Source organism: Acinonyx jubatus, chromosome A1 (assembly GCF_027475565.1).
Source record: "Acinonyx jubatus isolate Ajub_Pintada_27869175 chromosome A1, VMU_Ajub_asm_v1.0, whole genome shotgun sequence".
NCBI lineage: Eukaryota > Metazoa > Chordata > Mammalia > Carnivora > Felidae > Acinonyx > Acinonyx jubatus.
Genome location: NC_069380.1, coordinates 111134945 through 111160642, shown reverse-complemented (window position 1 = coordinate 111160642; position 25698 = coordinate 111134945). Strand labels below are relative to the sequence as shown.

General features: G+C 39.6%; 1 protein-coding gene across 3 annotated transcripts; it reads right to left on the bottom strand.

Annotated features, from left to right (window-relative positions):
* Window positions 1-2221: 2221 nt before the first annotated feature.
* FBXL21P (F-box and leucine rich repeat protein 21) lies at window positions 2222-14949 on the bottom strand. 3 transcript variants are annotated; one of them, XM_027076634.2, is made up of 8 exons: window positions 14864-14949; window positions 14466-14520; window positions 12164-12255; window positions 10823-10918; window positions 8228-8594; window positions 7658-7780; window positions 4390-4561; window positions 2222-4016 (listed from the first exon to the last, which is right to left on the bottom strand). In XM_027076634.2, the coding sequence occupies exons 4-8, from the start codon at window positions 10903-10905 to the stop codon at window positions 3373-3375; spliced, it is 1389 nt and encodes a 462-aa protein (XP_026932435.2). In that variant the 5' UTR covers window positions 10906-10918; window positions 12164-12255; window positions 14466-14520; window positions 14864-14949; the 3' UTR covers window positions 2222-3372. The 3 variants fall into 3 exon arrangements, with proteins under 3 accessions (XP_026932435.2, XP_053077239.1, XP_053077242.1); XM_053221264.1 differs by lacking the exon at window positions 14864-14949 and having other exon boundaries at window positions 14466-14842; XM_053221267.1 differs by lacking the exons at window positions 14466-14520; window positions 14864-14949 and having other exon boundaries at window positions 12164-12866.
* Between the last annotated feature and the right edge of the window lie 10749 nt (window positions 14950-25698).

Sequence of the window (25698 nt, the reverse complement as noted above, 5' to 3'; positions counted from 1 at the left end):
TACAAAAAGGAAATCAAGCAAATAATGAAGACTAATTATCTCAGAAGTGAATAAGGGAAACCACACAGAAAAATTTAAGTTCTTGTTATGTCATTGTTGTCATTTTAGAGCTGGGGGGTGATTTCATGAGTATTTATTCTGATATGTTATACTGGTAACAAGACGTGAAGGTGGGTGGTCAAGAAGAACGAGTTAATGAAGACTCTCAGTTCAGAGTCTCTACTACACAACTGGTTTATCCTCACATCCAGGTGATATTATTCTCTACCGTATCATGACACTTCATACAAGGCTAACAAGAGTTTGATTCTTAGTTAAAACAAAACCTATAACCAACACTCTCTGGTTGGATCATCTACCTTATTGATTCCTTATGGCCAAATAACTTTAGGTTGTTTCCGGAAATTAAATTCGCTTTCAAAGGACAAAGACTGTGTTCCCACTGAGAACACAAAATAGGCAATAGCATGGAGACTTCAAAGACAGTTTTTAAAGGAGCCCTAAAATGTTTGAACAATAAATAATCAACCTTCCTAAGCGATTGTTTAAAAGACCAAACTCACTGCCCGGAACTGAGAGCTTCCCCAAGAACGCTGCCTTCTGCCTAGAACTGGATAAGCACTCTCATATCTGTTGAATGGAAATGCAAACTTTAGACCCAAGGATTACTCTTATGAAGAACCAGAATACAGCGCCCTCTGGTGCATCAGAAGGTTTTGTTTTTTAATTTCCTTTTCCTTTTAGATCTGGGTGTCAACATCTTCAAAGTATTGTTAAGGTTCAAATGATAGGAAAGTGATAGTACTAAATAACTTATTTTTCCTTTGTGAAATGATAGCAAAATATACTTCAAAAATTGTGTCAGGTTTGATGACTAAATTAGGAACGGAAACAAAATTACTTTTTACTTACAAAATGTTCTGAGTTTTCTGCAGGAAGGTAATTTAATGGAAGGACAAGATAAATGGCCATTTTAATCTAGAATCCTCTAATCTTAAGTAAACAGTACTTTTCATAGGCTTCCAAAGTAAATGGAGACATCTTCATTAGATAAAGCATCAAAAATCCTCTGTATTTTCTTGTCTTGATTTTGGCTATCCTAAAAATGTTTGCTATTCAATTTATAAAGCCAATAAAAGTCAGACGAACCAGGGTCATGTAATTAAGCTGATCAATTTTACTGAGTTGTCTTTGTAAGGGTTATTTTATTGTCGAGTTCACTACGTCTGACTACTGGGTCCCTAAAAACCACCAATTACAGCAGCAACTGTAAAAGAGGCCACTGGTACTCATTATCGCTCTGCGTTAGTAGGTAACAGGGAGAAACTCCATCTTGATCTCCCTTCTTTAGTCCCTCTCTTTGCTCTCTGGTGAAACCACCAACTGGCATCCCACCACCTTACCATTCAGGTATATATACTCCTCCCTGACTCCTCCACCATGTCATGTTAGAGTAATACCCGATGAGACCGAAAGTTTACCTCTTCACTATTTCCACCATTACTCTGATCTTCAACCAGCCCGACCCTCCATCTTGGTTATCCTATTTCCTTTATGTTTGTCCCGTTATCCTAACCAGACTTTGAGTGCCTTCTTATATGCCGCTTCTGTAGTCTCCTGGAATCTTAAGGTATAAAGGACATGCTCTGCAATAGTAACAACTGTCTTTAAGAAACTGGTTTTATTTTTTAACCAGTATATGAGCTCCACTCCCACTTACTGAGGGTATACTAATGTACCACACACCAGTCTGAGAGTCTCAAACACAAAAGTAAATGAGGTAAGATGCCCGCTCTTACACAGCTTGCCCTGAGAAAGAACACGGGGGCAGGGCTGAGAATGCTTGCACAAATACACGCTCTAAAAAAGGCAGATCTAAAATATGCTCTTTTTAAAAAAAACTACCACGTACAAACCACAATGTATTCTATTCTAATTTCTTTAACAGGTGAGAATATTTAAAATTTTTTCCTAATTAAAAAATGTTCAGAACTGTAAAGTAATAAACACTTCTTTTTTCTTTTTACTTTAAGTTTAGATGAAGCAACTTTTTAAGTTGCTTTCTGAGAAAGAAACAAGATATTAAGGGAAGGCATAAGGGAACAAGTCTGGAAATGCAAGTACCTAAGTAAAATTTACTGAGAGTCTACTATTTGCTAAGTATTATGCTACATGCTAGGATGCAACAGTGGGCAAAGCCCAACAGTGATCTTGCACTGATAAAGCTTACAGTGCAGTAGAATTAACAGATAATAATCATAGAAGCAAATGGCAAATTTCAATAACGCTGAGTGCCACAAACAGAAGTCACAGAGTGTGGAAAGTCAGAAGCTTCCCTGAAGGAATGACATCTAAAGGAAAGATCTGAGGGAGCAAAGACAGTAATCTAAGCAGAAAGAAGAACACATCCTCACGCCCTCTGACTAGAGAGTGCATGGCAGTCTTAAGGAAGTGAAAGACAATGGAGAAGGGCCAAGGGGAAGTTTGGTACAATTAGGGAGATGCCACACTATGTAGGGTCTTATAGGTCATTTTAAGCATATATCTTCACCCTCAAGTCAATACATAACTACTAAAGAGTTTTAGTTGTGTCACTAATGAAATGAGAAGATCACTTCTGCAAAGGACCTCTGGGACAATTCTAGATACAGAGGATTAGGTCAGTAAATGCTGATTCCCTCCCAGAGACACTCTGCAAAATTTACTTTTTAAAATTTTCAGAAGCATATTTAATCAATGAACAATTAGAATATTTTTATTAACTTGATCAGTATTAATTTTAATCTAATGCACATTTTCTCTCAAGCTAATGTAATAAAGTAGAATTCAAAGTGTATTAGAAATTAGAAATGGTTTACTGAATTATAATATGATCTTATATAGTGCTAAAAATTAAGTACAATTAAGTCAGCCTCTGTAACTATACTTTTATTTTACTCTTAGTTTTTAATACTACATATCTTGTAAAACACACTAGTACCAAGATAAAAGAGAAGTAATTAAAGCAATATAAAGTTATAAACATCATAATTTAGGGATCCGAAGCTCAATATTATAAATTTATTTAGCAAGCTAAAATATCCCTTCGAGGAAGGCTGAGGAACTCATCTACAAACCATTGATAGCGTTTAGCATATCAGCTACCTAATCCACAATACAGGATCTAAGCCCTGTTTATGGATATTTCTCGCTCTTAAAATTTCTCCTACTTTTTTTTCAAATGTTTTTGCTGCAATCCATTAAGACAGTTTGCAAATGTTAATATACCTTGCCTAAAATATTTCAACAATGCATCTTAAAATTTACATTTGCATAGACAGAAAGAAGCTTATCTTACCAATAAAAAAAAAATTAAGAATCTTTGGTAGCTAATTACCAGATAGGTAGGACATCAGGGAACCATATTCTTCCCAAGTATTTGGAGACTTCAGTGTGAATTTCATCTAGGTTATAATTACCATCAGGGATCAAAACGTCTTCCATTATGGAGAGGTGGGTCAGCCTTTTCCCACACCGTCTTACAAAATCAACGACTGCACTGCAACTCACTTCACATTCACTGAGGCCCAAGGCTGTTAAGTTTTTACAGCATTCAGCAATGCAAATAAGTTCATCGTCAAGAGTCTGAAGACCATTAGCACATACCACCAACTCAATTAGTCGTGGACAGTTAAGACCTATCCGGCCTAGAGCTGCTTTGCTTACCGAACGACCAAAATAAAGGTTAGTAACAGGGGTTTCTTCTCTGAAGAATGCCTCAAATTCTTCTTCATATAAAAAGAAATACATAACAACATTAACTCCAGGGGAGTGTTTAATAAGTGCATCCCAACTTTGTTTTTTAATAGTGTGAAATTCAACCTGTCCAGGATTTTCACTCACAACATCAATTCGAAGATGTTCAAGGCGAACATGAGTTTCACTTGAAAGGGCTAGGAGAAGTTCATCACTTAGAATGTAATAATTCAATGCCAATTCTCTAAGGCCTTGACAATGGTCAGCTATACAAAGGATTCCTGCAGGAAACAGGGAAAAACTTTTAAGAACCAAGAATTACTGATACTAATACAACATTTCATAAATCTAAATTTGACATTAGTTATTCATTATTTGCCAAAATAGACATGAAATTATTTCTGAGATGGATGCCAAGATACAGGCATACAATTATATGCAGTAATAAAAAGTATACGTATAATAAAATACATCTATGACTAAAATACTTTTAGATGCAATATAAACTATGCCTAGTTTACAGATTAAGACTTCTTTTGAAAAAATATTACTTTTTCAATTGTTTCATAAGCATGTACTTTTCAGTATGAAATTACATTGTTACTATTAGTATAATAAAAAAAAATCAAAAAAGCTTAAAAAGATATAGTGTACCATCAGATGAAACATGAGGACAGCTACTCATTTTTAGGAGTCTTAGAGTGTCACTGTTATTGGCCACGAGAATCTTCAGTGAAGGATCATCCACTGGTGTATCTTCAATTTTGATCGATGATAATGATTTTGAGTTGACAAAAACAACTGTAAGTGCTGACGCAAAATGAGACTTGCACGGCAATAAGGAAAGAATTGTGGAAACATTATTTAAACATCTAGAGCTTCAATCAAATAGGCCATTAAAACTACTTATATCAACACTTACTAACAAAAACACAGTGAAAGCAATCAACATATTAGTGTTTTTCATGACACCATTAGTCAGTAGAAGACAAAGTATACTTTCATACTTTTACAATTGATAAATAGAATGGCAAGAAAGGAAGAATGTTTCCAAAATTTCATACACACATCTTCCAATTATCTTCCATCTTAAGAATGTGATTGCCAATATTAAAAGGATATAATTATATTTATTTCCTAGAAGAGGGGCTAGCAACTTATGATCTGCTGGCCAAATCCAAGCTAGTATGTTACTGTATGTCTCTTGAGTTCAGAATGGTTTTTATATTTTTAAGCGGCTGAAGAAAGTTTTGTAAAGAATAATATTTTGTGACATGTGGAAATTATATGAAACTTCCAGTGCTCACAATTAAAGTGTGGCTGGCACACAGCTGTGCTCCTTCACTTACATGCTGTCCGTGTCTGCTTTCACACTACCATGCCGGAGATGAGTAGCTGCAGAACTACAGCCTGTGGAGCCTAAACTACTGACTGACTGAATCTTTTCAACCCCTGGCATAGAATAAACAAATTTTTCATCTGGTTTATTCACTCCTGTATTTCTAGTACCTAAAATAATATCTGGCACATAGGAAGAGATCAATAAATATTTGTTGATGAATGAGTAAATAAATAAATAATCTTATTCTTTAGTGATACACCTTTTGTGGAAAATTAAAGACTCTAAAGTGCATACAATTTCAAAATTTTTGACAGATAGAAAGTCTGAAAGCCAAATCCATGCATGATCATTTTCCCTTTTTCAAAGTCCATCCAGATTCTGCCAAAGGTTCTATTACTCCTATTAGAATGACCAAATTGGAGGGGCCACTGGGTGGCTCAGTTGGTTAAGCAACGGGCTTTGGACTTTGCCTCAGGTCATGATCTCATAGCTGGTAAGTTTGAGCACCATGTCAGGCATGTCAGGCTCTCTGCTGAGAACTCAGAGCCTCGAGCCTGCTTCAGATTCTTTGTCTCTCTCTCTCTGTCCCTCCCCCGCTCGTGCTCTCTCTCAAAAATAAATAAACATTATGAAAATTTTTAAAAAAAGAATGACCAAATTGGTTATGTCTCAGTTCATTTGTAATCAAGCACACTGGTTTATACTAATTGTAAATTGATGTATATAAATTTTTAAATGGTGGATAGCTAGATCTCTTTACCAAATTTTATTGTGCCAAAAATTATTAGAGAAATACATCACGTTTTCCTTAAGAAATTTAAGGTTTACTTTCCTTTCATCAACTCTCAATGGACCCTTATGGTCCTGAAGGATGTTTTTAAGCATTGGAGTACACACTTCATTATCGTATCCATATATTCCTTCAGCACTCTCTACGCCTATGCCTGACAAAATACTGTCCTTGTATTTTATATTTCCTCAGTTTACAAGTGAAAAAAATTGACACTCAAGAGAGATACACAACTTTACCGGAAGCCACTCAACTCATTTAACTGTAAAGGCAGAGCTTGAAAGGAAGTCTGCTAATCACTGTTGCCTCACCCTCGTGACTGCATCAGCTTACCCAGAAAAGAAGCTGATGTGCTGCATTTGAGACAGCTTAGAATCTAACAATTTCAGGCTAATCTGATTCCATCATTCATATACAAGGAAATAACTGTTTAGAAGTAGTAAGTTTCCATCGGATGGCTTATATTACTCTAATCCCCAAATGACCCATTTTCCCTATCTCTTAAAAAGATAAACAAGCTAGTGGAAATGCTTGAGAGCCATGACCCAGTTTATGAGAGAGAAGATGCTACTATTCCTCGGTCCTCTTCAACAGGAAGGTTTCCATTAGCCGGTTTTACTGGCACCCATAATTTAGTGTTTATTATATACCAGGCACTACTTAACTCTAGGTTTACAGTGGTAAATAAACAAAATAGAACCCTTGCCCTCAAAGAACTTATGTTTTGTTCTAGGAGAAGAGAATGAACATGCTAAATAAATAAGGTAATTTCAGGCACTGATGAATGTTATAAAGAAAACACTGACATATAGTGGAGTGTAACTGGGGGAGGGGGCACTATTTTAGCAAAATTGGTCAAGGAATGCTTGTCTGAAGAGATGGCATCCAAGCTGAAGCCTGAATGAAGACAGTTACTAGTTTATGCAGCAGAGACTGTTGACTGCTTCCTAACAACCATTCATCCCTTCTTTTTTGGTAATCCAGTCTCAATTTTTAGCTGGGCACATTACCAGCGAGCTAAGAAATATTCCTCGTCAAACAGAAACCTGATGTGGCCCCACAGCGAAGTGCTGGCCACTGAGATACCAACAGAAGCATTATGTGGTGCTCATGGCTAGCGTCCTTGAAAAGCAGGGGGCGTACCCTTCTTTCCCCACTTCTTCCACCTGGCTGCCTAGAACAGGATGTGATGGCTGGAGCTCAGAAAGCCATCTCGGACTGTGAAAATGAAGAAAATGCCTTAAAGAAAATGGAATGCATGGAAGGGGCTCGAGATCCCAACAGCTTCACCCAGCTATGCTCATGCATAGATTTCTTTAATGTAAGAGAAATAAACTTCAGCCATGTTGTGTAAGCTACTATCGTTTTAGAGTTTCTATTTTATAGAAACCAATATCATCCTAATTGGTATAGTTCATTTAGAATTATGCTGTTCTACCTCCAATGCAGAAGCTATAGAATTACAAGAAAAACATCCACTATTGGCCATACACACTCTATATTCAAAGAAACTAAGTAAGGCACTTGAAAATCCTAAGTACAACATCTGAATTTTACATTAACGATAGCTACTGTAGAAACAATTATTAAAATTACAAAATATATGTAAAGAATGAAACCATGCATAAGCTATTTCAGCAAAAATACGTGCTAGTCAAGAGAAAACTGCCTCAAGTAACTCTCTGAATATAAGGAAGACACCATCTACTTTTAGTAAAAGAATCCTTTTTGCCTAGATTGAAATATTTGAGAACTTTTGTTTATCTCACAAAAAAGCCTGGCATCTTTACCTTTGACACATTCATAAAACTTGGTTTGGCTGTCGAAATCAAGCCCAAGGTCTGGAGAGAGCAGTTTACCAGCTGAGAAAGTATATCACAGGCAGCTTCTGCTGATTCAGTACTACTGTCAACCTACAAAGACAATTTTAAATCTTAATCTCCTGAAGGTAAGTTATCAGAAAATTATTGGCAATATAACTATTTAACAGAATTCAATTGCAAAACTGTATTTATCCCGTCAAGCTATGAAACAAATTAGTATTTTTTCTTTATACAAAAGGTCTCAGACAAAAAGTGAGAAATAGAGCTAGTGACACAGTAACTTTTTAGGTGCTCCATGCTTTCAAATCCTCTACGATGACCTGAATTTTAGTAGTACAATCCAGAGGAAGCAAAATGAAGTTTAAGTTATAGCTCAAGTTCTTTACCTCAATCTATGCAAATAACTACAGAAAAACAGGAAATTGTTCAGAATAAAAATCCTGCAAAATTCATTGACCGCTTCAATATTGGGATCTAGATCTACAAAAAAAATGACATTAACAAAATGCAAGTCGTTTCTATTTAACACTTTCTTACCTTAAAGCTGATATACTGGAGATGGGTAGCATGCTTTTTAATGATCTGCTGAATGAGGTCAGGATGTGTAGACTTAAAATACGAAGTTGCTGATTGGTTCAGTTCAAATTCAAACTTTCTCCAAAGGTCAGGAATATGAAAAACTTCATTCCATTTCCTACATACTGAAGATGCCCGGGCCCGATCTATTAAAGGAAGATACTGAAAAATGCATACTACTACGTGGTGAGGCAAACTCCCCCAGTCTAGAAGAACAGTGTGCATGTGGGTGTGGCTGAGAGAGGAGTAGAACCCAACTTTTGGTTGTTTCACTGCTGGTGAAGACTGGACAATTTTATTCACAACAGATAAACTGTTCCTCTTCATTCTGTAAACATTAAAAGATGTTAAGTGATAACACTTTCCTCATTTCCTAGACATGTGTCTTCTAATTGTATGGATTAACATTAGAAAATGAAAAACAGTTTAACAAATTTTAATAGCAATCTACTTTCATGCATTGATAGGTACTGCGACATGCTAGGGATATAGAGGTAAGAGGGAACTTGCTCTCAAAGAGCTATGGTCAAATCGTGAAATAGCATGAGAAATGCCATCCCTGAAATTGGGACAAGTCGCACTGGAAGAATAAAGCAATGGTATGTGATTGAGTTTGTGAATGGGAGGGAGTGGTTGGGGAGGCTTCTAAAAGGAAACGTCTATGGAAGCAGTGTGTGTCCCAGGCTCATTCCTGGTCAATTACTCTACTCCTACTAACTTCTACAGAGAAGAAAGCATCACAGTGCAATTGTGCTAACAACTCCTGGGGGTTCTGAAAGACAGTAAAACATAATCAAAAGCATAGGCCTGGAAAAGTCCCAGCCGGGCCATTTACTAACCATGCAATCTTGTCTGAGCAAATTTAAGCCTCAGTTTCCTCGTCTGAAGACCAGGGAGAATAGCAGTACCTCATCTCATAAGGCTGTAGTGAGGATTAGAGTACCCTAAGTACTGGAACATAGTAAAGGTTTAATCATTGTTGCAGTCACTGTTGTTATATTAAATTGTCCAGTGCCTTCTTCTGAACTAATTTCATTTCTTAAATTGAAGCACAATTTTCAGGTGACACCCAGGACAAAGGAGCTCTACTGAAGCTGGACACACCAGGGACAGAGCCTTGTAAGCAATGCACCTGATGCTCAATAGCAAAGGAATGAGTAGTCTTCTCCAACAAAAAGACATGATGAATCTCCAGGTATTAGCCAGCTTGAGACACAACTAAGTTCCAGCAAATTTCAGGTCCAGATATACCCAAGTATATAGGTTTATCTTGTGTGTACATTCTACGTAAGAATCCAAAGTGTTTAAGCACACACACAATTATTTCAGAGGCAAAATAATGCTAAGAGTGGTTCTGAACTTTATTTAACTTTGGTAGACTATTTAACCCTCTTTTCATCCCTGAACATTAGAAATATATGTATCTCTGTATGATGTGAAACATTTCTTAATTACAGGAGAAGGTTGGATCCCAAAAGCAGGACAGACCTATTAAGTTGCTACAAAAATGAAATGTCATCTTTAGGGTTTGGAAAACTAAAATGAAAAGCAAAAATAGTTGCAAAGCTATATCTCAAGAGCTACCACACACATTTTAGTATGAATCAACCAGTTATGTGCATGACTGAGAAACGGTTCAGTGACATAACATAAGATATGTGAAACTGCTGACATCAATAATTCAAAGCTTATTCAAAATACGCTTATTTTTGTTTTCTTTTTCCAAAATGCACTTAATTTTGAAAGGGCTGACCTACTCTTTAATTTTAATGCCCTAAAATGAAATCCAATGGCCCAAGTAAGGTAAAAGAATGTACAGTGGATCCTAAATTGAGAGCACATTTATAAACATTTTGCCTGTACGTGTTTTATTCGGTAAGCTTACAGAATGTATTGTTAAAATCTTACAAGTTATCACCAAAAAAGTTGTCGCTAATATAATCCCTCACTGGAAAAGCAGTGAAACCGAAAGTCAAATGAAAATTTCATCTAAGTATCAGGTTAGAAAACTGCCTTGCAGTTGTAAACAAAGGGATTGTGCTACACATTAAATCTGATTCTACATAACATGGATTGTTTTGTTTATTCAGTAAAATATTAAATTGCCAATTCACTGATATAATCACCAGAAATAACAGATATTAGATGAATACCGGTAATTCTGTTAAAAATAACATTTCATTTCCCTTTTCCTTGTGTACATTTATTTTCAGAGTATAAAACCCATCCACAAAGTTGGGGTTTTTTTGTTTTTTTTTTTTAAGTAGGCTTCATACCCAGCATGGGGCCCAACACAGGGCCTGAACTCATGACCCTGAGATCAAGACCTAAGCTGAGATCAAGAGTTGGACATTTAAGTGAATGAGCCACCCAGTGCCCCCACAAATCATAAATTTTATACAATCTAGTTCCAGGGAGCACCATTAAAATATATGTTAGAAGGCAAGACAAATTAATCTTTATTAGCTTGAAAACATGACAGAAAAATTCTAACCTAAACATACATGATCATTGAAAAGAATTGGTGATTTCTCTTTCAAACTCCAATTTTCTTACCTAAAGGAGGCTTCCAAGTTATAGTTCACTCTGAACGAACCACATGAAGTAACAGCTGCCATGGGGTACTCACCAACATCCATGTGCTTTCACTTCCTAGCTTGGCAAAATACCACAAAAATACATTCATCAGAATATATAAGGAAAAATCCAATAATTCTTATGCTTAGGATATTTAGATACGATCGCATTACGTTGAAGGATTTTGTTTAGCAATTATTGTTTCCCAAACAATTATTTTCTACTTGGGAGGAAACCAGTCCATAAAAACAACTCGGCTGGTTAGCGGGAAGGTCACCACTCAAAATTAGACTAGAGGTTCTACTCAGAAGGCTACGATCAATCAGAGAGTTCTGAAAATTCATATTTTAATGAGCATGTATGGAGAGATATTACAGAAAGTTTAAGTAGTCCAAGATTTTATGTAGTTGCTTATGGGCTGTGTTAAATCTTTCAGTTCCAGTTTTTAGGAGCACATAATGCCACTACACTAATGATAATTAAATAAGAAGACATAAATTTTTATCAAATATCATTTGACTAGTCTCCTATTAACACATGCTTTTGTGGTTTTTTAAGTTTTTCACTGATGTTGATAGATATAACTGATTCATTCATAATCGATTCATTTCTAACATCTTTGAGGTCTGACCAATTTTAGGCACAGTGACCTACCAGAGTTAGAGGCATTCTATTCACATAGAAGAAAACAGTAACAGGTCTACATTGGGATAAAATTCACTGCCTTGGCATCATGAATAAATGTCGTAAAGTAAAAAATAAATAAATAAATGCATTCTTACTACTTTCATAAGCCAAATTCAACTATACAGAGGAGGTGGTGGGGGGCAATCTATTAATCCACTAAAAATTTCTAATAGCTGCTATCTACTACCTGCCAGCTCTCAATTTCTCTCTGAATCCAACTCCTAACACAGAGCTTTGGAGCACAGATAGGGAAAACGTATTTGAGTTTAACATCCACAATTTCATTTCCCCACCACTACCCCTTGTTCTACTACTATCCGAACTACTATTTACAAGCTAATGGCAAGGCTGGTTCTCCCACTTTGTATTCCACTCCGGAAGTAGGCAGAAAGGAGCTACTGGCACATTTTCAAAGGAATATCACAAATAAGGGAAAGGTAAATGACCTGTAGTCCCCTCATCAGATGTCACACAATTTTATTTACTGCAGAAAATTTTCTACTGAGGTATCAAGTTGACTAATTCTGTGTTTGCAGGCCGTTGTGTATGCTGGAGAATACAGCAGTAATCTAGCAAGGGTACCACAACAGTGAATTACTATCTAAAACCCCTAAGAAGATGGTAAGTAAGTACCTATCACCGATCAATTCACTGGAGTCTTCAGAATCAGATGAACTACTTCCCTGGATACTGAGGACACTTGTTTGCTGTTTCAGAGTGACTATCTGGAATTGTGAGCCACAGAAGAACATAAAATCAGACTATGGGACCCCATCAAGTGATAAACCAAACTTCCAAAAAAGGATAGCTTGACACTGATCTTCAGTGCAAGTCTAGAGTTTGAAAAGATTTATTAGCATTCAGCAAAGAATGTAACAAAATGACTCAAAATCCACTTAGTGGCCTAATCACCCTAACCCAATTTCCTTTTTTGTTATCTTTACTAATTTGGCGGAACAGGTGAACATGTGAATTGGATCCTCTAAGAGTATTTAAGAAATCTCCAACAGTATTCTTGAGAAGAACATTCTCAAAGACATTAAACGAACATCTTGAAGCCAATCTGGTGGCAGCAATGGAAACAACTATCTTTTGCATCATCACTTCTTCCAGAATTGGTTAAATGAATACACAGGAAGTATTTTAGAAAGTTTCAAGTTTTCAGTCATCACAATGCTAGAAATATTGTGTGATTATTACAGATAATAGAAGATTCAAAACTACCTAAAACCCTAGAGAAAGTTGTTGGAAGCAGCAACATGAAAATGAACAGAAATTATTATCAAAGGTCCTTTATTTAAACTGCTTTCTAAAACAGCAAACTAGAAATCTCATTGCTGCTACCACAGATTAAAAGGCATCTGCTAAGGGGTCTGAAATCCTAATCAAGGAAGGTGAGCCTGGACAGATGGGCTGAAGATCAGCTTTAAAACACATAGCTTTCTTTTTTTGTTTATTTTTTTATTGTTTTAATGTTTATTTGTTTTGGGGGGAGGGGGAGGAGCAGAGGGAGAGGGAGACACAGAATGGGAAGCAGGCTCCAGACTCTGAGCTGTCAGCACACAGAACCTGATGGTGGGGCTCAAACCCACAGCGTGAGATCATGACCTGAGATGAAGTCAGATGCTTAACCGACTGAGCCACCCAGGCACCCCAAAAAACACATGGCTTTCTAATGGAAGAGTCAATTATGCTAAGGGCCAACATTTCTTCCCCAGAGTTTATCATCCAGGTAGAAAACAAAACATAATTTTTTTAGAAATATTGTAAAAAATATTTACAGTCTTTGCAATCCACATGACCTCAGCTGCCTTCTAAATCTAAAAACTGCAATTTCAAAAAAATATGAAAATCGGGGCGCCTGGGTGGCTCAGTTGGTTGAGCGTCCGACTTCGGCTCAGGTCATGATCTCTCAGTCTGTGAGTTCGAGCCCCGCGTCGGGCTCTGTGCTGATAGCTCGGAGCCTGGAGCCTGTTTCGGATTCTGTGTCTCCCTCTCTCTGACCCTCCCCCATTCATGCTCTGTCTCTCTCTGTCTCAAAAATAAATAAACGTTAAAAAAGATTTAAAACAATATGAAAATCAATTACAGTATCATCGAGGGTTCAATAAGGCAAAAAGAAGTATTACGTCAAATAAAATCTTTCCTAAAGCAGTGATTCCAGCATTTTGGTGTTCTCACCACTGATTTAGCAATTTTTTATACTCTCTCAAAACTCTCTCTGTGCCCTTAAGATATGCTTATTGAAAAAAAACTTTAAATTTTAAAATAGGCATGTTTCCTTTTAATGACTCATAGGAAAACTGAAATTTTCAAAATATGTGTAGATTGAAGACACCTTTTGAGATGCAAGGAGAGGGTTATATAGAACCTGAACTGGGCAATCTGTTAGAATCCCTGGATGGAGGAGGGAGGGCTGTGTAAGCTTTTTACTCTCCTTCCCCATCCCCAACCTCTCCAGCCAGACTCTGAAAGAGAAAAGGCAAGCCAGGTCCCAGACCAGGAGAAGCCTTCGGAACTGGGGAGGGTCCAGGACCTAACAGTTAAAACAAAGGATTCAAGAAAGCATTTTGCAACATTTTTTTTTTTTTTTTCTGAGAAAATCCTCCTAATCCATTCAACTTCACATTTTGGGAAAAGTTTCCGAGCACACGGGCCAAGACAAAACAAGTCCCCTTTGAGTGCAGAATGTCCAAGTCGCGGGAAAGGTCTAAGTCTACCTCTGTCTCGGACATCTCTTTATGGCAAACATAAACTCCGCCGCTACCCTCCCGTAACCTACCCCCTCCCCCCCCCCCCCCCCCCGGCAGTCGCGCAAAAGCGACCACGCGGACCCGTGACCACTGCGCATTTTCCGCAACTACCGTAAAAACAATATCCCCGAGTGCGCGCCCAACGGCCGCGGGAGGCTGCGGACGGCCCTCTCAAAGCTTACCCTCCACAGAGGAAGAAAATTACTGAGTTCGCGCACGCGGGTCCTGCGCAGGGCCCTGTGGAAAGACACACACGTGAGAAGCGAACCACCCGAGGCTGTAAAACCCGCCAGACGACCCCACCTCGGGGCAAATCAAATGCCGGGTTTGCGAGGCGGCTGGGGGCCGGGATCCGGGATGCGGCCGCTCCTCGGGGCTCCCGCCACCCCCCAGCCTCGGGCGACCCCCGCGGGGATGCCAGGTCACGCCTCCTCATGTCCGGAATACAGCGCGGGGACCGCCGGCGCCTCGGGGTCTCCAGCCGCCGGAGGCAGGACCAGGCCTCCGGCCCGCGGCTCCTTCTAAGCCGGAGGAGGCGCACTCCTCGAAGACCACCGCGACCCCCACAAGGAAATGCTACCTTCACGCACGTAACCTCGGGGCTGGCAGCGCGCGCGACTCGGCGGCGTCCCCAGGCCGGGCTGCTCGACAGGACCGGCCCACCCCGACAGCGCTCCGGTGTCCCTCCCCCACCCAGAGCTGGCGGCTCGGGGTAGCGGACCGAGACCCCTGAAGCAGCCGGTGTCCTCCACCCTAGCCCCGCCCAGGCCCCGCGTCCGCCCCTCCTCGCATGCGCCCAGCCCCGCCTTTCTCGAGAGGGGGACGCGCGCGAGTGCGCACCTGCTCCGCGATCCCCGGGGCGCCTCCCTAGGCGATGAGTGGGAGGTCGTCTGCCTGCTGCTCTTTAGCTACACCTCGGTGACCACCTACGCCGTAAAACTGACCCCCAACCAAATAGTTCCAGTTTCTAGAAAAAAAAAACTCCCAGAAAAGAGCACACCTTTATTAATATACAAATACCTGAAACTTAAAATATCAAAAGTGGTAACCGCTGGGTGTTAAATATGTGTATATTACCTCCCTGTCCTATGCCACATCTCATTCCCTGGGTTTAACCACTGCAATCCTTCATTGTGTAAACTACCTGAGCTTCAATACATACACCAAAAAAGGACACAGAGGTGAGGATTTTATTACTTTTTCTTAATCATTAGTTGTTTTGTTTTGTTTTTTTTTAGGTCTGAGGTCAGACTATACATAATATTCTGGAACTTCCATTGTTGCTTTTCATGAACACAGTTCCAAATTGACACAAATTGTTTCCCCAGATTTTTTTTCCAACAGCTTTATTGAGGTGTAATGGACAAACCACATATACTTAAAGCATGGAATCTGGTAAGTTTTGACATCCTTGAAACAATCACTACAATCAAGATAATGAATATATGCATATCTTCCAAAAGTTTCTTTATGCCTCTCCGTAATCCCTCCTTCATCTCCTCCCCCATCAGCTTTCTGACACTATACATTAGTTTGCATTTTCTCAAATTTCTCAAAAATCATTTCTCAAAAAATCATTTCTCAAATGATTTCTCAAATCAAATCATAGAGTATGTACTTATTTTTACCTGGCTGTTTTCACTCAGCATAATGGTATTGAGACTTATCCATGTTACTGGATGTATCATAGGTAATTTTTGTTGCTGAGTAGTATTCCATTGTGTGGTTATACCACAATTTGGGTATCCATTCACCTGAAGATGGATATTTGGATTATTTCTAGTTTGTGACTGTTACAAAACAAAGCCGCTGTGAGCATTATTGTACGTATTTTTGTATACAGTTATGCTTTCATTTCTCTTCGGTAAATACCCAGGAGTGGAATAGCTGCGCTGCATATAAGGCATATGTTAATCTTCTAAAGACTGGCAGTATGTTTTCCAAGGAGGCTATTTTGCATTCCTGCCTACAGTTTATTGGAGATCTATTTCTATCACATCCAAACCCACACTTAAAAAAATTTTTTTTAATGTTTATTCATTTTTGAGAGAGAGAAAAGCAGGGAAGGGCAGAGAGAGAGGGAGACACAGAATCTGAAGCAGACTCCAAGCTCTGAGCCTGTCATAGGGCTCAAACTCATGAATCGTGACATTTTGACCTGATGCTCAACTGACTGAGCCACCCAGGCCACCCAATGTTAATTTTTTCATGTAGTTATTTACTATCTTTACATTTCCTTTGGTGAAGAGTTTATTCAAATCTTTTGCCTAATTTTAATACGTTGGCTTTTCTCATTATTGAGTTTGGAAAATTGTTTATATATTCTAGGTACAACTCCTCTATCAGATATATGACTGTTAGAAGCTAGGGGAGGGACTAGAAAGTATTGCCCAAACCAAGAATGCATTTTGAGACTGAAAAATGAAGGAGGCCGCACCATACAGTTAACACAGAGGTTTTTTTCAGGGTAACTTACAGACAAGGAAGATCTGCTGGGCAACAGTCCAGCTGTGCAATTATTCTCCGTAAAGTCTGGACTGTAGACCTTAGTCTACAGATTTTATAATGCAAGGGAACTGGCAGAAGGGCACTGTAGTGAGATAGAAGGGTTCATGTGTATTTCAGAGGGTTTATGTGCATTTAATGGGCATCAAAAATTCTGTTAGCTCTCGTGGCACATCTGTATGACAGGAAGGGGAGAGACTATCTCCAACAAATTCAGGAAAGGGAGAGACAAATTCAAGGAGAGCCAAAGCAAGCTTCCCCCCCATCCTGGCCTTGGTGGGCATTTCTAAGGTAAGTATATTAATCGCCAAGGGGTCCCAGGACATGAAGCCCAACAGTTGGGGGAGAGAGGAGTCATCAATGGGACATGAACAAACAAATAGAGCACTAAAGGTGGAGTTAATACTGCTGACTCTCTTACATAGGACTTATAACTACTTTTCTTCCCAGTCTGTGGCTTGACTTTTTCCTCTTCTTTTGAAGAGCGTAAGTTTTAATTTTGGTAAAGTTCAGTTTATCAGTTTGTTCTTTTATGGATCATGATGTCAAAACTAAGAAATCTTTTCCTAAGCCAAATTCACAAAGATTTTCTCCTAAACTTGGTCTGCGAGTGTTCCTCAAGATGAGCAAACATTCAGGGACACCTGGGTGGCTCAGTCGGTTGAGCTTCTGACTTCGGCTCAGGTCACGATCTCACAGTTTGTGGGTTCAAGCCCCGCATCGGGCTCTGTGCTGACCGCTTGCTCAGAGCCTAGAACCTGCTTCAGATTCTGTGTCTCCTCTCTCTGCCCCTCCCCCGCTCACACTTTGTCTCACTCTGTTTCTCAAAAATAAATAAATGTAAAAAAATTTTTTTCTAAATAAAAAGAAAAATGAGCAAACATTTCTAATAAAATTTTACTTGATAAACAAGGGATGTCTTGCAATACCAGCGGTATGTGATCCCAAATGTCACATGATCACAACTGAGCCAATAGTTCTTGAAATTCACTTTGATATACACATGCTTTGGATGACAAGGATGTTTGGGGCAGGAATTATGCTCATAAACCAAGGTTTTACTGTACTTCATTTCAAACTAAGGAGCACAGAATTATGCTAGGAATAATTTTTTTTTTTTTTAAACAGCAGTTTTGTGTAGTAATTTTGTCACGCTTTGAGCAGATAGTGATTCTGGCAGTGGGAATCAGTATAGTCTAGGTTATTCTGCAGGAACAAACAACTGCAAATCACAGGGATTTAACACCACAGAGGTTTAATTCTCAGTAATACGACATTTCTTTCACAATTCAGCTGAAAGCTCTGGGCCCTGTTGTCTTCTTTCCAGGATCAAGGAGGATGGAGTGGTTAGTACCTAGCAAGTTGTCATTTTGTCACAAAGGGAAAGAGAGAGTGGGATGAATATACTGCAATTTCTGCTTCTAACCGTATGTCAATTCCACTCTTATTGGCAAAAGCTAGTCAAAATGGCCATGCCTACCTTTAAGTGGGTAAGAAAATGTAACCTTACCACATGCCTAGGAAGGAGAAACCTGTAATGTTTGGGAACAGCCAGAATGACTGTCACATTGGTAAAAATGTGCAACCCAAATCTCACCAAAAATATTCTCATATATAAAAAGATATCTCATTTTGGGGAGTTTTATAATGTTTGGGGAGGGGCTCGGGTGCCTGGGTGGCTCAGTGGGTTGGGCATCTGACTTTGGCTCAGGTCATGATCTTGCACTCTGTGAGTTCAAGTTCCATGTCGGGCTCTGCGCTGACAGCTTGGAGCCTGAAGCCTGCTTCAGATTCTGTCTCCCTCTCTCTGCCCCTACCCCGCTTGCACTCTCTCCCTCAAAAAAAAAAAAAAAAAAAAAATTTTTAAAAAATTAAAAAAAATTTTTAAGTTTGGGGAGGGCTAGTTCCTAAGACAGCAGTCACTCCTGATACCAACAGTAGATATCAGGGCTCTCCAAGACCACCCTGCTTCTGACACCAGTTACAAGCTCAGGGGTCCCCAAGACCACCCTCAGACTGAAAATTCAATATATTCAATATAAGGACTAACACAAATCAGTGAAAGCTGTTACACTGTTATGATTTATTACAACGAAAGGCTACAGATTAAAGTCAATGAAGGAAAGAGATGCATGGGGCAGAATCCAGGAGAGTTCCAGATGTGAGCTACCAGTTGTCATTTCCTGGTGGAGTCATGGACTGTACTGACTTCTCCGGGCAACAATGTATGACGATATGCATGGAGTACTGTCAGGCAGGGAAGCTCACCTGAGCCTTACTGTCCACAGATTTTACTGGGGCTGGGTCACGTAGACATGGTTGACTGTGTGGCTGACCTTTATTGAGTCCACAGCCCCTCCAGATGTTGAGATGAGACCTCCTGGCCCAAAACCCTCACCATAAATCACATTGTTAGACTATTTGGTGTGGCCCAAAGCTCCAGATACACAAAGGTACTCTTATCAGGCCGAACATTCCAAGGACTTGGATTATACCATAGGAGCTGAGGATAAAGACCAGGCCTCTCTTTGGGTAAGGATAATTCTTAACTACACAGAGTTAAATCATATTAGATTAAACATGATTTCAGAACTCTGCAATGAAATTGCCTATGTACCCCATTGGGAAGAAAAATGCATTTGAATTATGTCAGTAATATTTGCTACCTAATAAAAAGTCTTTATTTTTGACAACGTGACAGGGAAAAAATGCCTAATTTAATTAATTTGTCCACTTTGCAGAGAAAAATTCAGATACATTTCCCACTTTTTTCCTCTCACACATTGCCAAACACAATACCTACATAAAAAGATACTTGCTTTGTTATGCCTGAGTGGCTCAGTCAGTCAAGCATCTGACTTCAGCTCAGGTCATGATCTCACGGTTAGTGCGTTCAAGCCCCGTGTCGGGCTCTGTGCTGATAGCACAGAGCCTGCTTCAGATCCTCTCTCTGCCCCTCCTCTGCTTGCTCGTTCTCTCTCTCTCAAAAATAAATAAACATTAAAAGAAAATGAGATTTGCTTTGTTACAGTTTGTCTCAGTTGAATACATTTAAACATGCTCTGAAGATCCATCCTGCCTTTCTTTTAAGAATTCGGATTTTCAATATTTAAAAAGATAATCTATTTTCTAGATATTCTAAATATTTTCTAAAGATTCAGCTTTCACTTCATATTCTTTTATATTAAGTTTCCCCAAAGGAAGTAAAGGAACCATTTAACTTTACTGAAAACGTAAGGCTATTCATTTTAAGCCACAAATGCCAGCGGCGTCTCTATAAATGTGGCAGAACTTGCTGCTGTTTTCACGGTATTCAGACACAGCACGAAGCCCCTGTAAGTAGGGGGAATTATGAAATGAGCACTTCTAAATGGGTCAGGGTTAGTCATCACTGACAACATTCATTCAAAGCCATTACCTGTTTTGAAGAGTGAATAAAATCATGAGGATTAAGTGGATCGCACGATTTCCTTAATCCCACATTTTATCAGGTGTGAAGTAGCCTTGTCTTCTACGGGTCTCATGGGTCTGAACTTTTCATTTCTTTTTTTTTTTTTTTAATGTTTATTTATTTTTGAGAGAGACAGAGATAGGATGCGAATGGGTTAGGGGCAGAGAGAGAGGGAGACACAGAATCCAAACCAGGCTCCAGGCCTTGAGCTGTCGGCACAACGCCCGATGCGGGGCTCGAACTCATGAACCGTGAGATCATGACCTGAGCCGAAGTCAGTCACCAAAGTCGGTTGCTCAACCGACTGAGCCACCCAGGCGCCCCTGAACTTTTCATTTCTTAAAACAAAGAAGCAAAGTTATTTTTTAAGCTGTTGCTTTTCACTAATGCTTTTCTAGTCAAGCCTTTACACTGCAAAGTCTTTAAAATGAAATGTACTGAATTAGGTTTTCCAATTTTGAAGATTACCTGGTTTTAAAAGCTGTAATTCAAGTAAAAAATTCTGCAAATACATTTTGTTTTAAAAAGCAATGAATGCAATTATTGTCTGGTTTTGTTTAACATTTCATGTAAATACTTTGTCAATCTAGAGGTCATTTTTTTGCAGCCATTTTATTTATGAAAGGTAAAACCTGTATTGTTAATTTGATTGTCAGCACAAATCTGGGATCACTGAGAGAAACAGGGACAGTCATTCCAAATAATTTAATAAAAGTAGGTTAGTAGGTCATGTTTTCTAGCTGTTCTGGTGGGCAGCCATTTTTGCGGGCATTTCAAAAAGTAGTCATTAATAAAAATGAAAATTTCTTAGTATTTTTAACAAACGGAACATTCTAACACTGAGCTGTTTTTCTTATTAGAAAACAGTAAACCCTGTCAAAATACTAAACTTAAATTTCTTCATTTATGGCAAGCTTTCCTGGGCTAATTCAAAATCTTTTAAAAATGACATATCTAAAATTAAAAATTAAGTATACAGCAGTTTAATTTGACTTTGTTTTCCCTAATGATTATTGTTCACTAACATAAGGAATATACTGCATTGCCAGTCAATTGCAATGAGATCATAAATTAGAAACATCAGAGGAAATAGAAAAATACCACGATATTTAATAGAAGTAACATTTAAAATGCCATAGGATAGCAGTAAACCGCGGGCAAACAAACTAATCAAGTACTCGAACAGAAATAGGGCAGCTCTTTACTACCAAAGAGCTCTTTGCTACCAAGTTATTAAGGAGACACTGAAAAACAGGCTCACAAACATGGACAAAGTTTCCCAATTAGCAATGATGGTAACTAATCCAGGAGAGAAGAGCAGTACAAAAGAACAAACTGTGAGCCACAGTCATTTGTGCAACACAGGTAGGTGCTCACAAGGATAAAGGAAACTCACATCACCGCTGCGCGCGCGCGCGCGCGCGCGCGCGCGCGCGCGCACACACACACACACACACACACACACACACACACCTCCCACACGGCTGCTTGACAGTGGTGGTAATCACATTAATTACAACAGTAGAAATTAAAACAGAGCACAGCAAGGCTGATTTTTCCATTTCTCTGTAAGGACTCCCTGTATGGAGTAAAAGTATAAAGCTCAACATTTTACAGGGAGAGTTATATCTTCAAATCTTTCCTATGAGTATTCCTATTTGCGCCTTTCAAAAATAGGATGAGGTATGCAGAACATGTACAGATAAAAATCTCAGCAAAACCACTTTCCTGACCACATGTATATCCTGTACGTAGAACGGCATGGGATCTAAGATGGGCTTTGGGGGAAAGCCCAGGCTTTTGAGAATGCACACAGCTCTGGGTTTAGGGGGAATGACTTTCCTCTCAAAGGAGGGAACAGATCTCCTGTGCGAGAGCTGAAGCTATTTTCTTCCCACAGTGATGATTCCCAGCATATGTACCCATTTGGGTTGAATCATAGTAAAAGAGTGTGTTTAGATCCTCACACTCTTGTTAAGCATCTTTGCTCTTATGCTTCATAAAAAGGGTTTTCTCTTCGGAGAAAATTTTGTTACCCATCTTCCTTTCTCAACATCAATCATACCTTCTTACCTTTAGGGAACTTTTCCAATCTCTGAGAGGAAATCACGACATCGTCCACTAGTGAGTGAAGTGTGTTTCATTAAGAGAAAATTGCTGTTGAGTCATATCCTGAAAGCGAGTCGTTACTTTCAGCAGGATTATTATACAGGGGCTTCAGAAGAGAACCCAGTCAAGCTCTTATTATATTGATGTATTTCCCTTTGGAACAGAGTTTTCATTTTCAATCCAGAAAAATTCACAAACACGAAACTTGTAGAATGATGTATGTAGGTTGCCTTTAACAAGTGGTATTGATGATGCATCTACTTCATTGACTCTTAAATATAATTTAGTTGCACTTCCTTAAATTAATTACAGGCATACCTTAGAGATAGTGCAGGTACAGTTCTGGACCACAGTGATAAAGCAAATATCACAACAAATTGAATCAAATGAACTTCTTGGTTTCCCAGTGCAAGTTACTGGGACACTGAAAAACTGGGCTCACAAACCTGAACATGAAGGTTTGTCAATCAACCATGATGGTAACCAATTCAGGACAAGGAACAGTACAAAGGAACAAACCGTGAGCCACCAAGTCATCTGTTGTGCAACACAGCTAGGTGCTCACAATAATAATGTTCACTACAGCTCACATTGTTTAAAAGTTGTGTTTACACTATACTGTGGTCTATTAAGTGTGCGACAGCATTGTGTCTAAAAAATGTATATGCCTTAACTTAAAATACTTTGTTATTGGGGCGCCTGGCAGTTTAGTTGGTTAAGCATCCAACTCGACTTCAGCTCAGGTCATGACTTTGAGCCCCGCATCAGGCTCTGTGCTGACAGCACGGAGACTGCTTGGGAATCTCTGTCTCCTCCCTCTCTCTCTCTGCATCCCCCCCCCCCCAACTCGTGCGGGCTCTCTCTCTTGCTCTCTGTCTCTCTCAAAAAGAAATAAACTTTTAAAATAATTAAATAAATAAAAACACTTCATTGCTAAAAAATGCTAACCATCATCAAGCCTTCAGTGAGTTGGCATCATTTTGCTGGTGGAGGGTCCAACGGCAATGCTGATGGCTGCTGACTGATCAGGCTTGTGGTTGCTGAATGCTGGGGTGGTTGTGGCAGGTTCTTAAAGTAAGACAACAATGATGTTTGCCACACTGATGGACTCCTCTTTTTATGAACAATTTCTTTCTAGCATGTGATGCTGTCTGACAGCATTATACCCTCAGCAGAAGTTCTTTTGAAACTGAAGCCAATCCTCTCAAACCCTGCCACAGCTTTATCGACTAAGGGTATGGAATATTCTAAATCCTTTGTTGTCATTTCAACAATCTTCACAGCATCTTCACCAGGAGTAGATTCCACCTCAGGAAACCACTTTCTTTGTGCATCCATGAGAAGCCACTCGTCATTCATTCAAGTTTTCTCATGAGATGACAGCAATTCAGTCACATCTTCAGGCTCCACTTCTAATTCTGTTCTCTTGCTGTTTCCACCACATCTGCAGTGACTTTCTCCACTGACGTCTGAAACCCCTCACAGTCATCCAGGAGGGCTGGAATCAACTTCTTCCAAACTCCTGTGAATGCTGATAGTTTAACCTCTTCACATGAATCACCAATATTCTTAATGGCATCTAGAATAGTGAATCCTTTCCAGAAGGTTTTCAATGTGCTTTGCACAGATCCAGCTATGGGGGAAATCACTATCTATGGCACCTAGAGCCTTACAACATATATTTCTTTTTTTATTTTTTTAATCTTTATTTTTGAGAGAGAGAGAGAGAGAGACAGAGCATGAGTGGGGGAGGGGCACAGAGAGAGGGAGACACAGAATCTGCAGCAGGCTCTAGGCTCTGAGCTGTCAGCACAGAGCCCGACGCGGGGCTCGAACCCACGAACCATGAGATCATGACCTGAGCTGACGTCAGACGCTCAACCAACTACACCACCCAGGTGCCCCTACCACATGTATTTCTTAAAGAATAGGACTTGAAAGTCAAAATGACTCCTTGATCCACGGACTGCAGAATGGATGTGGTGTTAGCAGGCAGGAAAACAACATTAATCTCCTTGTACATCTCCATCGGAGCTCTTGATTACCCAGGTGCACTGTCAATGCGCAATAATATTTTGCAGGGAGTCCTTCTTTTCTGAGTGGTAGGTCTCAACAGGAAGCTTAAAACATGCAGTGAACCATGTGGTAAACAGACGTGCTGTCACCCAGGCTTTGTTGTTCCATCTAGAGAGCACAGGCAGAGTCAATTTAGCATGACCCGAGGGCCCTACGATATGTGGAATGGTACACGAGCATTAGCTGCAACTCAAAGTCACCAGCTGCATTCGCTCCTAACAAGTGAGTCAGCCTGTCCTTTGAAGCCAGGCATGGACTTCTCTCTAGCTATGAAAATCCTAGATGGCATCTTTTTCCAAGAGAAGGCTATTTTATCTACTTTTGGTAAGACCACCTTCACAAACTGCCTCAGTTAGATCCCCCGGGAAAACCTGTTGTAGTTTCCGTATCAGCCTACGCTGCCTCACCTGCACTTTCATGCCATGGAGCTTGCTTCTTTCGTTAAACCTAATAGCATCAGACTTTTCTTCTGCAGCTTCCTCACCTCTGTCAGCCTTCATAGAATTGAATAGAGTTAGGGCCTTACTCTGGATTAGGCTTCGGCTTAGTGGAATGTTGTGGCTGGTTTGATCTTCTATCCAGATGACTCCAACTTTCTCCATGCCAGCAATAAGACTGTTTGGCTTTCATATCATTTGTTCAGTGAAGTAGCACTTTAAATTTCCTTCAGCAACGAGGGGCGCCTGGGTGGCTCAGTCGGTTAAGCGACCCACTTTGGCTCAGGTCATGATCTCACGGATTGTGAGTTCGAGTCCCGAGTTGGGCTCTGTGCTGACAGCTCAGAGCCTGCAACCTGCTTCAGATTCCGTGTCTCCCTCTCTCTCTGCCCCCCCCCCTCGTTCACACCCTGTCTCTCTCCCCTCTCTCTCTCAAAAATAAATAAACATTAAAAAAAATTGAATTCCCTTCAGCAACTTTTCCCATGCATTCACAATTAGGCAAACCGTATGATGCAAGAGGCCTAGTGTTTGGCCTCTCTGAGAATTCAACATGCTTTCCTCACGAAGCGTAATAATTTCTAGCTTTTGATTTAAAGTGAGAGATGTGTGACTCTTCCCTTCACTTGAATGTCAAGGCCACTACAGGGTTATTAATTGGCCTAAACTGCAACATTGTTGTGCCTTAGGGAATAGGGCAGCTTGAGGACAGGGAGACAGGAGAATGGTCAGTTGGAGCAGCTTGAACGCACACATTTATTGATCGAGTTTGCCATCCTAGGTGGGCACTGTTCATGGCACCCCAAAAAACAATTAACGATAGTAACATCAAAGATC